This window comes from Hemiscyllium ocellatum, chromosome 25 (genome assembly GCF_020745735.1).
Source record: "Hemiscyllium ocellatum isolate sHemOce1 chromosome 25, sHemOce1.pat.X.cur, whole genome shotgun sequence".
In the NCBI taxonomy this organism is placed as follows: domain Eukaryota; kingdom Metazoa; phylum Chordata; class Chondrichthyes; order Orectolobiformes; family Hemiscylliidae; genus Hemiscyllium; species Hemiscyllium ocellatum.
Window position 1 is genome coordinate 10619955 of NC_083425.1, and position 14502 is coordinate 10634456.

General features: G+C 44.0%; 1 protein-coding gene across 4 annotated transcripts in view; it reads right to left on the bottom strand.

The window, feature by feature from the left end:
* The window catches only part of hgs (hepatocyte growth factor-regulated tyrosine kinase substrate), a 51490-nt gene that overhangs the window by 3091 nt on the left and 33897 nt on the right, over positions 1-14502 (bottom strand). For 2 of the 4 annotated variants that reach the window (XM_060844775.1, XM_060844773.1), the window contains 11 exons: positions 14207-14305; positions 13882-13977; positions 12425-12463; positions 12167-12310; positions 11829-12039; positions 10337-10509; positions 8715-8855; positions 7062-7239; positions 4683-4816; positions 2019-2132; positions 1533-1628 (listed from right to left, as the gene is read on the bottom strand). In XM_060844775.1, coding sequence (XP_060700758.1) covers positions 1533-1628; positions 2019-2132; positions 4683-4816; positions 7062-7239; positions 8715-8855; positions 10337-10509; positions 11829-12039; positions 12167-12310; positions 12425-12463; positions 13882-13977; positions 14207-14305 — 1425 coding nt within the window. Of the gene's footprint in view, positions 1-1532; positions 1629-2018; positions 2133-4682; positions 4817-7061; positions 7240-8714; positions 8856-10336; positions 10510-11828; positions 12043-12166; positions 12311-12424; positions 12464-13881; positions 13978-14206; positions 14306-14502 lie in introns of all 4 variants that reach the window. The other 2 variants (XM_060844774.1, XM_060844772.1) reach the window with 1 other exon arrangement.

A 14502-nucleotide genomic window follows, 5' to 3' on the forward strand; every position in this document is an offset into this window, starting at 1 on the left:
GGCTGAAGAAATGTCTCCACATTTCTGTTCTGAATTGACCCCCTCTAATTCTAAGGTTGTGTCCACGGGTCCTAGTCTCCTCGCCTAATGGAAACAATTTCCTAGCGTTCACCCTTTCCAAGCCATGTATTATCTTGGACGTCTCTATTAAGTCTCCCCTTAATCTTCTAAACTCCAATGAATACAATCCCAGGATCCTCAGCTGTTCCTCATATGTTAGACCTACCATTCCAGGGATCATCCGTGTGAATCTCCGCTGGACACGTTCCAGTGCCAGTATGTCCTTCCTGAGGTGTGGGGACCAAAACTTGACACAGTACTCCAAATGGGGCCTAACCAGAGCTTTATGAAGTCTCAGTAGCACAACGGTGCTTTTATATTCCAACTCTCTTGAGATAAGTGACAACATTGCATTCGCTTTCTTAATCACGGACTCAACCTGCATGTTTACCTTTAGAGAATACTCGACTAGCACTCCCAGATCCCTTTGTACTTTGGCTTTACGAATTTTCTCACCGTTTAGAAAGTAGTCTATGCTTTTATTCTTTTTGACAACAACTGCTCCCCATTTTGTGCTTCAGGCCTCTGGCTCGGTCCCTGGCCACCCTGACAGGAGCTGCAGAAAACCAGACAGAAACTGTTCCCATGAGTCAAAGGGTTTTCTCCCACCCTTTATCGCTCTTGAATTCTCAGTGCAGACGTGATTGTTTTCAGACTCAACACTTACTTCACACCAAACTGTGAGGTAGCAGCTCAGAGGGAATTCAGAATATAGTCCAGGTTGACCCTCCAGTGCAGTATGGAGGGGCTGCTGCATTGTTTGAGGTGCCAATTTTCAGATATGAAGTTAAATCAAGGCCTTCCTGCTATCTCAAGTAAATGCAGAAGATCCCATGGGACTTATCAAAGATGAGCAGCAACCAGACTGGTACTTATCCCTCAACCAGCATCAAAACAGATAGCGATCATTATCTTGTTGCTGCTTGCTATTCACAAACACCTCGCCTTCTCCCCCACCAACTCCTCCCTCACCAAAACCCAGTAGTAGGGAGTTGTGCTCTATTTCCTCTCGGTTCATTTTAGGAGCTCAGTAAGACACCAGTTAGCATGCAACACAACAGCAACATCAGAACTTGGTGCAGTAGTCTAACAGTTACATTCACGGGTCTATCAAAGCAGAGAACTCAAATTTGGAAAGCAGTCCATTTACAAAATGCAGGGTCCCCAATCACCCACCCCACCCCAAAACGCAGGGTCCCCAATCACCCACCCCACCCCAAAACGCAGGGTCCCCAATCACCCACCCCACCCCAAAACGCAGAGTCCCCAATCACCCACCCCACCCCAAAACGCAGGATCCCCAATCACCCACCCCACCCCAAAATGCAGGGTCCCCAATCACCCACGCCACCCCAAAATGCAGGGTCCCCAATCACCCACCCCACTCGCCCCTGAAGGCAAACCAGTTTGTAAAACCAGTGACTGAACTGCTGAAGCCTGGATCCCTACAGAAGTCCTGCTTCGCGACCTACCTGCTGATACATGGGCTGCTGTGCTGGGAGGTAAGACTGTTGTGGAGGTAAGTTGTTCATGGCAGGATCCTGAGCTGGGAGAGTAGACATCATATTCTGTTGGAGCAACAGTGTGAGTATTTACCGTACAAAACAAAGCAGAGGTGGAATAAAATATCAAGCCACACCTTCACAATAAATGCCAGTCTCTCTTCATAGGATGAATCAAAAAGCTAAACAGTCATTTCTTTTCTGGCTTTGTTCATTAATCCAGTTAAATCACACTAAAGAACTATAAAAATATAAAAGTCGGTAGATACAAAACTTTGACTTCAGAAAACAGATTCATTTTATGTGCTTTAGTCTGGGAAATATTGAATTTCTGAAGGATTATGAACTGTTTCATTGATGATCTCTCTAACCTCAGAACCGCTGATCATTCAGTCATCAAACTTTAGACGTTCTCATGGCACAGTGATTAGTAAGATAAGCAGCAGTACAGCCTACCTGCATGTTATATGTCTGGTAACCCATTGGGACAGACTGGGATCCCATGTAGCCCAATCCTCCTGACTGCGGAGGTTGGGAAAGTGTTCCGCCCTGTGCCTGGGAAACCACATTCTGCAACAGAAGATTCAGAATGAGCGGCCACAGAAGGAGAACAGCTTGTATGCATAAACATGTACGCATTCCCTTCCACACATACACAGCCAGGACAATCCCATTCCACACACGAGCTCTCACATTAGCAAGGAGTATGAGTGGGCCCCCAGCACATACACACACACACACGCGTACTTGTATGAGCTCTGACATGGGCACAAAACCCTAATGGGTCCCCTCACACTCTCTCTCACACACACGAGTTCTCACATTGGCACAGAGTATGAATTGGCCTTCAACACACACACACACACACACACACAGAATCAAAGTAATTGGTTAATCAACACAATTCGACTCCTCTACTCTCCTGTCAAGACACTGAGCCCCCATGGAGGTGAAGCCCTTATTGCCCAGAACACATCTCCTAAATGCAAAAGCAATTAAGAGAAATCAGGATCCACACACCAAATATTTGTGTGCAACCTGTCTGTTCAGCCTGTGGAGGGGCTGGTTGGTAGCTTTGATATCTGTGCTGGTCATGCAAGCCAAATGATGAATATTTGTTGGATATTTGACTGTTGGGGGAGAAGAAGGTCCAAGTAAGTTTAACACTTGTTGTTCAGCAGAGGGGACCGGACAGTGTTCAAGGAGGTGGTAGGTCATTGAACTTGATTGCTGTAGACCAGCAAGGCTAATCAGCTGACAGTGCAGAATTAGCAACCGCATTGAGCCAATCCAAACATCAAGAATGAAATAGACGAGGTAAAAACAATGACTGCAGATGCTGGAAACCAGATTCTGGATTAATAGTGCTGGAAGAGCACAGCAGTTCAGGCAGCATCCAAAGTGCAGCGAAAGCGTTAATTTGAATGCTGCCTGAACTGCTGTGCTCTTCCAGCACCACTAATCCAGAATCAAGAATGAAATTCCTACCAAGTACACCAAAAAGGTCACCCTCCTCTCACAAACTGCCAGTGTATCCTTCACACTTCACTGCACAACGTGTGGCACGTTGCTCCATAGCTCAGCATTCGCTCGTCATGATACAGAGGACAGTCTATTCTCCAACACCCAATACTGTTCAAAATCACATCATGTTCTGGAGGTCAAACACTAGTAACAATAGAACAAAACTGAGCCTTCAGTTCAATGCACCTAACAAGTGCAGGTGACAATGAATCCTTTTACCAATAACCTGAATAACCTTAACCCTTCCAACTGTCTTCAGACAGTGGGTGCAGTGTGAATATCATCTACAGGGCTGCAGCGTTACAAGGAAATGTCACTGAAACAGACAATACCAGGAGACTCGAAAGAAATCAGAGAATGAGGAACAGCGTGCAAGAACAAGGAGTGTGAGAGTGTGAGGGGCGAGAAAGCGAGAGGAAAGACCTGCGGGAGAGAGTGCAAGAGGGAGTGGCACCCATCAGGGGATCCAAAGAGACAGAGTTAGCTGCCTAGATATACAGAGAGGGGCCAAACTTTGGGTGGGACAGGGGAAGAATCTGGCATTTAGTTCAGAACGCTGGGATAAAAGCCACAGAAATAAATGTGAAGGCAAAATCAATCCAAGTGAAACCAAAATCTGGTATGCTCCGGACTGAGACAGTGCTGGATTTTCTGATTTTGGAATCCTGTTATTGGAGTCATAGAGATGTACAGCACAGAAACAGACCCTTCAGTCCACTCAGAAGGTGGACAGCACAGGACGGAAATATGATCTGGAATTCTGAAGAAGCAATGCTGGAGGCTCAGTGTTACGGTGCTCCACTCCTGTGATCCATCCACTGGGATTTGGTGGAAAATTAATCCTGACAGATCCCAGATTTGGTTGAAAGAAATGAATAGACCCAGGTTTGTGACTCTGACTATAAGTTTCCATGGCTGGAGACCTTTATGGAGAGAGTCTGGATGTAATCCTACCACGGAAGGCAGCTTCATGACCCAAGAGGGCCGGGCGGTGGGGGGTGCTTTAAGTGCTGCAGTGAATTCCTTTTGTGGGAGACTCTAGGACCAGAGGCTATAATGTCAGAGTAAGGGGTTGTCCATTTGGGACAGAGATGAAGAGGCATTTCTTCTCTCAGAAGGGAGTGAATCCCTGGAATTCCTTACTGCAGAAGGCTAGCAAGGTTGGTCATTAAGTATATTCAAGGTTGACAGAGACATTTCTAATCAGTAAGAGAGTCAAGGGTTGTGGGGAAAAGGCAGAGAGGAGGAGTTGAGGATCATCAGATCAGCCACGGGCTGACTGAATGGCAGAGCAAACCTGATGGGCTGAATGGCTGACTTTCACTCCCACATCTCCTGATCTAACTCTTGCTGTTTCCATCCTTGGGAACCAACCAGAGAGTGGCTTCTGTGGTCCATGCTTACTCTGCTCACACAGATCCCACAAGAGATGAACACCTGATAATCAGACATCACCAGTTCTCGGACAGCTGGAGTTGAGACACTGAGCCAACACTTCAATCCAGCACCAAAAGTAGCTCATTCTCCAGCACATCACACACAGTCAATTAAACCCAACTGGGGTCTACAGCCGAGAGGATCGGGATGTAGACTTGCCTGGTAGCTCTGCGTAGGGGTTGGTTGGTAGTTTGAATACCCGGTATTTGTAGTGGACACGCCCTGGCTTTGCTGAGTGGTCTGGCTGGTTGGAGCAGCCGCCTGGTACATGTAAGGATTCACCATATTGGGATCTGAGGTGCACAGGAAATGTATGAATACACACACAATACAGAAACAACAGATAAAGCAGTAACACACATTATCCAGCTGAACAAAGAACAAGTTGGAGTGTGAAGTGATTGGATGTGGAGTAACTGAATAGCCCGAGCTGTTTTCAATACACTGGATCAGACTGTCACAACTACTTACCCAAACTAAAAAGGTCTTGTGGTACAGTGGTAATGTCCCTACCTCTGGGCCCGAAGGCTCATGTTCAGGTACTGTGTGTGTCAGAGGTCTGTTATAATACGTCCAAACAGGTTGATTAAAATAACTGACATTAGTGTTTCCTAGTTTGGCAACACCTCAATTTTAAAATCCTTTTCCTGAGTTTCAAATCCTTTCCCTGGCCTCATCCCTCCCTAACTTTGTAACCTCTCCATTCCCCAGTGCTCCTCGAACACTGGTCTCTTGTGCATCTGAATTAACCTCTTCACCCCAGTCCCTTCTTTATCATTCTCCCAAAAACTACAATTGATCAGTTTGGGTCCACCTGTCCCTACTGCGTTAATGTGCCTTGATGTCAATTTGTGGTTTTATAAAGCTCTGGTTAGTGTGTTGGAATGTTTCATTGAAAGTATACAAACACAGTGTGTTGCTATGTGATAGTTCAGTGGTTATGGTACTATGCTACTAATTCAATCACTTTAAAGTTGTGAAACCATTCTGATCGTGGCGCCAGGCAAAGGAACTGTAGCTATACCCTGTCAGGCCTATGTGCATTTAAAGTCCAATCAATTCCACTAGTCGGAGATGACCTAGCAAACTACTAGTTATAAATTGCAGCAGCAGCAGCTGATCTTAAAGGTACTTATACCTTCTCAGGTAACGGGCAACAGATAATAACAACAGAGTTTTGAACACAGCCCATATCATCAAGCAAGCCAACCTTCCCTCCAATGACTCCATGTACACTCTCGCTGCCTCAGGAAGGTAGCCAACATCAAAACAAAAACCCTCTCATCTCGCTTAGAATCCCTTCCAACCTCTTCCATCGGGCAGAAGATACAAAAGCTTAAAACACACGTACCAACAAGGTCAAGAGCAGCTACTTCCCCGCTGTTACTGGATTTCTGAAAGGACCTCTCACACTTTAAATTTAACGTTGATCTCGCTGTTTGTGCATCTTCTCTGCAGCTCTAACATTGTATTCCTCGCTCTGTTCTGTCACCCTTATGTACTTTACTGACCTGACTGTAGTGCATGCAAAACTTTTCACTCTACCTAGGTACAAGTGACAATAATAAATCAAATCATATCTAAATAACTGTGGGACACGCAGATTAGGAACAGGCAATCGATCATCCTACCTGCTCATCCACCCAGACTGTGACAGCTCTGATTAGGGCCCCAATTCCATATTCACACCTACACCTGAAACTATCAACTCCCTTGTTGGTCAAGATTCTAGCTACCTTTACTTTCAAAGTATTTAGTGCCCCCACTGTCACCGCTCTCTGGAGAAGACAGTTCCAGAGACTCAGCCCTCTGAGAGAGCATGTTCCTCCTAATCTCCGGTTTAAATGGGAGACCCCTGATTGTGAAACTGTGGCTCCTAGTTCTAGTCTCTCCTAAAAGAGGAAACATCCTTCCAACATCCAAGTGAAAATTAAGTCATCATCTTTTCTATGGATGAACCCAATTTACATTGTTATACCAATGCTGCTGGTGCTCGGGATCAGAAATATTAGCAGTCACTGTCGCAAATAGGAATTTGTTAATGATATGTCTGGTCGACCACCAATAAAGACAAGTATTTCAGAGGAAGAACATCACGGAGGTATCAGCATCACTGATCTTGGGAATACAGAGGCTATTTGGCCCTCAAATCCTACTATAGTACTATCTCTGCTATCCAAACATCAATTATCCAATTTTCAGATAATATGAACAAGATCTCAAGGTCCCATAAAAACATTATCCGAACAACCAGTCATCCAAACAAAATACTCCCCATCCGTCTCGTTTGGAAATTCTAGGTTGTTCTGTATACCTTTCAATAAGATCACTGCAGACCTAGTTGTGATCTCAGCTCCACTTTTCTATCTCCACTCGGTAACAACTGACTCATGATCCTGACCCTGGTGACCCACAGAATGGCTGCAACAAGAATGAGATAGTGGGATGTAAAACAAGCACCCGGTGTTTAGCCAGCGTTTGATGCAAAGCAGCAGTGCCCAGAGTGCTTTGCTTGGCCACTCAGTAGCGGCACCTCACCTGCTCCAGAGACTGGCATCGAAGTGTAAGGTCCAGTGCCCGGCTGTCCTGTCTGATTCATGTAGACAGAATGCATTGGAGATCCTTCCACTGAGCCTGCAGGGCTGAAAGTGCCAGGGAAGCTGGTCGGACCTGCGGGCTGATACATAACGCCACTAGCAGGAGGCATGGACTGGAGCTAGGCAGAAGGAACATTGAGGATTAAACAGGAGCAGATTGTGAAATTCAATTACTTAAATATCTCGAGCAGTGATTCGTCCAATAAGTACCACACAATAAGTCAGCATATCAACCACATGGAGACTTCACTACGACAAATCATTGGAACATAATCGAAAAAGAAAACTCAAAACTGAAAACAAAATGGAACAAGTAAAAACCTGGTTTTCCTTCTAAAAGCAGTAAATAAATCCACAAAACAAGATCAGCACAAAGACACAAGGGAGTTACAACATTAGTTGTCAAACTAACAAACTTTAAGTAGTTGAGACAGCATCTGAACACAGATTAAATTAAAATCCAGTTGGGCTCGCACACCTATAACTTAGACAGGTTGTTCCCTATTAACGTTTAGTTTCTTTGAAGAGTGGAACAGGTTTATCCATCATTACACAGATGACCAACTGCATAAGATGTGGAGAAAGGCAAGCTGCAAACAACAGGGCACCAGGTTATGTACATCAGTCATAACCTCTTTCCTACAAATACTCTTTAATCGTCCACGTAAAACCAAAACAAGTGATACTTAAGAACTGCAGAAGCAGTGTCAAAAACAAACATCAAGCCAATTGGGAGTGTTGCTGAACAAAGAGACCTTGGAGTGTAAGTTCATAGCTCCTTGAAAGTGGAGTCATAGGTAGATAGGATAGTGAAGGCGGCGTTTGGTATGCTTTCCTTTATTGGTCAGAGTACTGAATACAGGAGTTGGGAGGTCATGTTGTGGCTGTACAGGACATTGGTTAGGCCGCTGTTGGAATATTGTGTGCAATTCTAGTCTCCTTCCTATCAGAAAGATGTTGTGAAACTTGAAAAGGTTCAGAAAAGATTTACAAGGATGTTGCCTGGGTTGAAGGATTTGAGCTTATGGGAAAGGTTGAATAGGCTGGGGCTGTTTTCCCTGGAGTGTCAGAGGCTGAGGTTTATACAATTATGAGGGGCACGGATCGGGTAAACAGACAAAGTCTTCTTCCTGGGGTGGGGGAGTCCAGAACTAAAGGGCATAGGTTTATGGTGAGAGGGGAAAGATATAAAAGAGACCTAAGGGGCAACTTTTTCATGCAGAGGATTGTGCATGTATGGAATGAGCTGCCAGAGGAAGTGGTGGAGGCTGGTACAGTTACAACATTTAAAAGGCATCTGGATGGGTATATGATTAGGAAGGGTTTGGAGGGATATGGGCCGGGTGTTGGCAGGTGGGACTAGATTGGTTTGGGATATCTGGTCGGCATGGACAGGTTGGACTGAAGGGTCTGTTTCCATGCTGTACTTCTCTATGACTCTAAGAATAGAAGGTTACAACATAATCTCAACACTGATTCTAATTTATTCATTTGCCTAAACTCTGCTCTCACTTACAGGACATTCCCTCTCTCCCAACTGAGTTACAGCCACGCTCCCCTGACCGGGACACTTACTCATACAGCGAACTCTCACCTGTGCATACGGCAGTGGGAAAGCCGGCATCTGCGCTCGCATCTGAATGGTTTGCTTCTGCTGCTCCAGGCGCATTTGCCGCTCCTTCTCCTGTTCCTGCAGCCTCTGAATGGCAAGTTGTCGCTGCATTTCCAGATACTCCTGCGACACAACAAAACAACTGGTTCAGAACTCATTTCAAGACTGACACTGCTTTGAAGCGAGCCACGAGGAAACACAAACCCCTGCTAGAAGGGGCATGGAGAGAAGCAGAATAATAGGATGGATTCAAGTTAAACAGGAGCGTCAGATTAATTGCTTTGCTGCATTTTGTACAATGTGTTAGATATCACAGAACAGATCCAACATCAAACTAGATATTCAGTCAGTGCGTTGATTTGGGCAGTCTGGGTGTGTGTACACACACACACGCGTGTGTTTTGGGGAGGGGGTTGGAATATATGAGATGTGAAGGTCACCCCACCATCTCCATAACTAGCTTCCTTGATTGCATATCACTTACGAGAAATTTGGAGAATTAAGTAACTCACTGGGAAAATAAGAGAAATGTAAATTCCACCCACGCACAGGCTCTTTTACAATTAGGTGTTAAACTGAGGCAGTCTTACCTTCCCTCGAAACGACGAGGTGACCCTGACAGTATTGGAAGCAGATCTATTGGCCCGGATTTCTTGGTCAATACTTATTTCTTAACTAGCATCACAAAGCTAAACTATTTTGTCATCTATTTCACTGCTATTTATGGGTTTTGCTGTGGAATTGGCTATTGAGATTTTTTTTCCCCCTTTATCATTTCATGGAATTTGGCCACTACTGGGATTTGTTGCCCATCCCCAATTGTCCCCGAATGGAATGGTTTGTTCAGTCACTTCAGAAGGCAGTTAAGAGTCAATCACATTGCTATGGGTTTGGCATCATATGTCAGCCACATGAGGCATGAGTTTCTTCCCAAGAACAGTAATGAGCCAGCGAGGTTTTTTTTTAAAATAACAATTGATGATAGCTGTCATGGTCATCATTATCGAGTCTAGCCTTCAATTTCAAATTAAATTCAACTGGCTGTGATGGTGGGATTTCGATTTATGTCTCCCAGAACATTTGCCTAGGCTTCTGGATTATCAGTTCAGTGACATTACTACTCGTATCTCTCTCTTTGACATAGAGTCCAATGATGATTGTAAAGTACTTTGTGACATTAACAAGTAAGATAGTCATATACACCAGACAGATCTCACCAGACTATAGGGGCTGCTCTCTGACAGAGATGACTTGATGGTGGTTTAACCGGAGGATCTCAGATTAGGGGAGAGGTCGAGAAGGAGCATCCTTCATGGCAATCTCAGCCTGTGCAGGAACTGAACTCACACTGTTCACGTCGCACTGTATCAAAATTAGTTGTCCAAATTGGCTAAATGATCAACATATTGTGTTATGAAAGACATTACAATAATGAAAGATCCTTCAATACAAGTATTTAATCCTTTGAGGCCTTGGAACTTTATAAATCTGTCTGGGTATGGGCGAGGAAGGAAACAGGACAGCTATTTAATGGATATTAAACAAAAGCCCCACAATGTCAACAGTCTCTCAGACCACACACACACACATGAGCGCACACACACCTGCTTCTTTTGCCTCATGATCTCTAGTTTCTGTGCTAACTGAATCTGCCGCTGGCGCTCAGCCTCCTCAGCAGCTCGCCGCAGCTTCTCGCAATGTTCCTCGCGTAAAGCATTCAGTGCCCCACGTGCATCTCGGATCTGGGCCAGCTTGTCCTGCAGACCTTCGTAATACACTGAAATAAAACAACAACAATAATCACTTTAACTAAACCAACTAATTGGTTCATTTGTTTTGCCAACCATCAATCACAGATTTTAATAAAAGCATCGCTTTGATCAAAGTATCTTCCCGAATCCTTGTGTGTTGGAGTTTTCGAGTGGAGTTTTTATTCCAAAAGTGACACCTTTGGATTCCACAGAACACATGCCCAAATCAGCTCTTCGGTAGAGCCATCAGATTTATGCAGCACGTCAACCTTTCCTCATTACCTGCCAAGTGTTCTCCTTTCATGTCTACATCGGATTTTCTTTCGATTGTCATTATCACACCTCTTTCAACCACCCCTTTGAGACCGCATATTCCAAAGTTTAAACCCAAACCTCATTTCTCCTAAGGATCTTATCAAATACTTTAAATTATCATCTTACACAGAATTAATAACTAATTAATTAAAAGTTTATGATCATAGATCTGGAGTCTCTAAATTGACTGCCAATTTCAGACTGCACTCTTCCTCCTTTAATCAGTACCCAGAGTACAAAAGTCAATCTGGTCACCTGACCAGCTCCAACACTGGTGTTTTAATTTATGGTGTGGCTTGAAAGATTTCACAAGCAGAGTGACAGACTGAGGAAGCTACTGTAAATATTAGGAGATAATCAGTGAGAACTTCACATCTTACAGCATCTTGCACGCAGCTGTTTGATAAAAGTCCCATTAGACTTTTGCCTCTTTCTTGCTGGATACCATGGCCAGGATCCACAGTCAGATTGGCTGCTCCTGGATTTCTGCCAACACACTGACAGACCATTGGGTAGTGGATAGTGGATAGACAGGAAACTCAGCAGATTGGGAAAGCATGAAGGCAGGCCATTTGGTCCGAAGTCTTATGGTTTATGCTCCCACTGATCATTACCACAGCCCACGATCAAACCTTTCTAGCCCTTTCACCCACTTGTACTGTGAAACCTGGGGGAGGCAATGGCAGAGAGCTAATATCACTGGATTGGTCATCCAAAAATCTAGGCTACTCTTCTGGGGATACAGGCTTCAATTTCAATATGGCCTACTGAAATCTGAATTCAACGAAAGTCTGGCATTGTCAATAGTTATAAAACCCACCTGGTTCACCAATATCTTTCAGGAAGGGAAATCTGCCATCCTCACCTGGTCTGGTCCATGTGTGACTCCAGACCCATAGTAATATGGTGAACTCTTAACTGCCCTCTTTACAATTAGAAATGGTCTTGCCAGAGAGACCCACATCTCATGGACAAATGAAAAAACAACCTATTTTGAAACAGGGATCTCTCCCTGGCCTCTGGTACTCACAGCGCTTCTCATCCAGCTGATTCAGCAGCTCCAAGAGTTGAGGATGCATGTTGTTGATGGACTGGAACAAAGACAGCACGGCAGTGTCATTGGTGATGCTGCGGCCACGCATGTGATTGCTCTTCATCCTGTTCACAAACGTCACCACGGAGTTCTGCAATGCCTTTAGAAACTGGTCGTGGTTTTCCTCGGACTCTCCATTCTGGTACTGCTGCTGAACCACAAAAAGGAAGACGGATACTCAGTCAGAGGACGTTACATAAAACAGGGGGCAGAGTTTATTGGCTGTGTTTATTCTTGCGAAACAAGCAGCCCAAAAGCGCTTCCCCGTTAATTACCTCTACAACTGCAACAGGAGTGGTCTGAGTTTCAATAGGCTGGGTTACAGACTCCACCACAGAGACTGGGGCCGAAGGAGTGGGGCTCTTTCTAACCTCTTCCTGCTTCTTCTCCCAGTAGTTGCGATTCAGGTATCGAGCCAACTATTTTTTTTCAAACAAAAAGGACAACTTAGGAAAACAAAATATTTTGCCTCATTTGAAAGCTTACACTTGAAAAATGCTGAAAATTTGTTATGAATGTGGATTATTTTTCACCTCAGGATCAATTTCTTCAGCTGTTGGGGCAGAAGAATTCTGTAAGAAAAACATACGATGTTTGACTTACTGGCATTTTATGTTCAACATCACTAAACTCGGCATGGATTTCCTCTCAATCCACAGTAAAGACATTCTCTCTCACAATCCAAATCAGAATTAAATAAGTAGGTAGCTCAACATTTCCAGAATGAATTTGATATTTGGAGCTGTGGGAGCGAACATGGTCACTCAATGTAAGCAGTGTGGTGCCAGTTCTCTGTGCCGGAGTTAACCTGTGAGAGGTAACATTAACAATAATCTTACTGCTTCAGGGGCAGAGTAGAGGTTCCCCTCTCCTGAGCTACCTCAAACTCCAGTTCAAGGGTGAAATTTACAGCCATCAAGTAAGGATACAAACATCACTAAAACAGGTGCTCAGTATTACAACAGTGACCACACTATAAAAGGTACCTTGAGACACAGGTAGTAAAAGACCATAATATTTTCTTTTTTGAGGACAATAAACTAAATTGGAAGTTATCTGTGAGATTTGCAACTCAAAAATCAAAGTGGTAAAATGTTGCTTTTTGAAGCAATGAGGAGGAAAATTCTAGACAGTGTCTTTCGAGTTAAGGAAACTCTGCCTGATAACAGTCCTCTGGGTGAGTCGCAAGGTGTTCAGAAGGTACAAGAGCCAGAGTAGCAGAGTGAGAGAAACTTCCAGAACCTGCAGACAGAAAGCATCTATCTTTCTCTCTCTCAGTGTTTGGGGTGATGATAGAAAAATCAGGGAAAGTTAGAAGAAAGAGTTCTACAACAAAACAAGACCTAGGTCCATCTGATCAACCACTGAACCTAGAAGCAACTCTCACGATACAGCATGTCTTCAGTACTAAAATAAAATGACAAAGGATGCAAGTTAACTTAATACATCCATGAAATCTGGAATTTTGATCATCAGAAATTAATTTGCACTGTCTATTGATTTTCCGTGTGCAGTTGGTCTAATCTCTGACTTAATCATGATAGAGAGAGAGTACATTTGGTGTTTTTGAAGGGGTATAGCCTAAATTGCATAGTGGGTTAGAAATCCTTTCCATTCAATGCTGTTGTTAAAGTTAAGTCTGTTACAATAAAGAGAGTTTTTCTTCCCCGTTACTTACAAACCTGGTGTGAATTGCTTTTGTTCTGAGTAGCAGTGAATCAGGCATAATTAAGTCATTTTGGAGGCCTCATTGGAATTTTACTCTCATACATTTTGTGATGGCTTGTGGAACAGTGAGAAATGGTTATCAGCGCACTGTTTCCAGTTAAATCATGACAGGGGTCTTGGCAAAAGCAAGTCCTTTGCTCGAATAAGCAAAATTAGGACAAGGTTCAGTTCCATTAACCAAATGAAGGGACAAGAGGCATCATATACAACCAGCACTGTTCTTCAGGTTAGGAACATTCAAAAACTGACATGGAACTCTTACCACAGGAGAGGAATAAAGACTGCTGACTGGTGGTGCTGAAGAGGTGACTGGTGTCGGGTCAGTCTTTGGGTACATGGAGTAAGTGTTCTTCTGTCTCTGCACAAGGAGAAGTCTCAGGTCATTCTCATAAGTGAGCACATATCAATTGTCTATAAACTCATGCAGCTCAGTTTACCATCTGTTATTAACTGAACTTCCAGGCACACAAACTATGTTCTTCTCTTTACAAACACGACATGACTTGCCAAATGTTTGCCAGCATTTACTCTCTTTAGTTCACATTTTCAGGAGCTGGAGCAGTTTAATTTCAAAAAGCTTTACTCACCATTCTCTCCTTCTCCTCTGCCTCAGACTGGGATAAGGCTATTGCTAGCTGAAGCTCCTCTTCTTCCTGTAAGGCAGCTTCATCACGCTTAGGAGGCAACTGTCACAATCAGAAAGCAGAAGACACGAGGGCTGTCAGAGACACATTTTCAGAATTCTGACATTTTCCTCAAAATGTGGGCAATACTGGCTGGGCCAGCATTTATTGCCCTTCCCAATGATTACTGGGGAAAAAAATTAGCAGCACCAGCATACATGAACATCAACTAGCCACAAAACGGCAGGACCCTCTCTCTC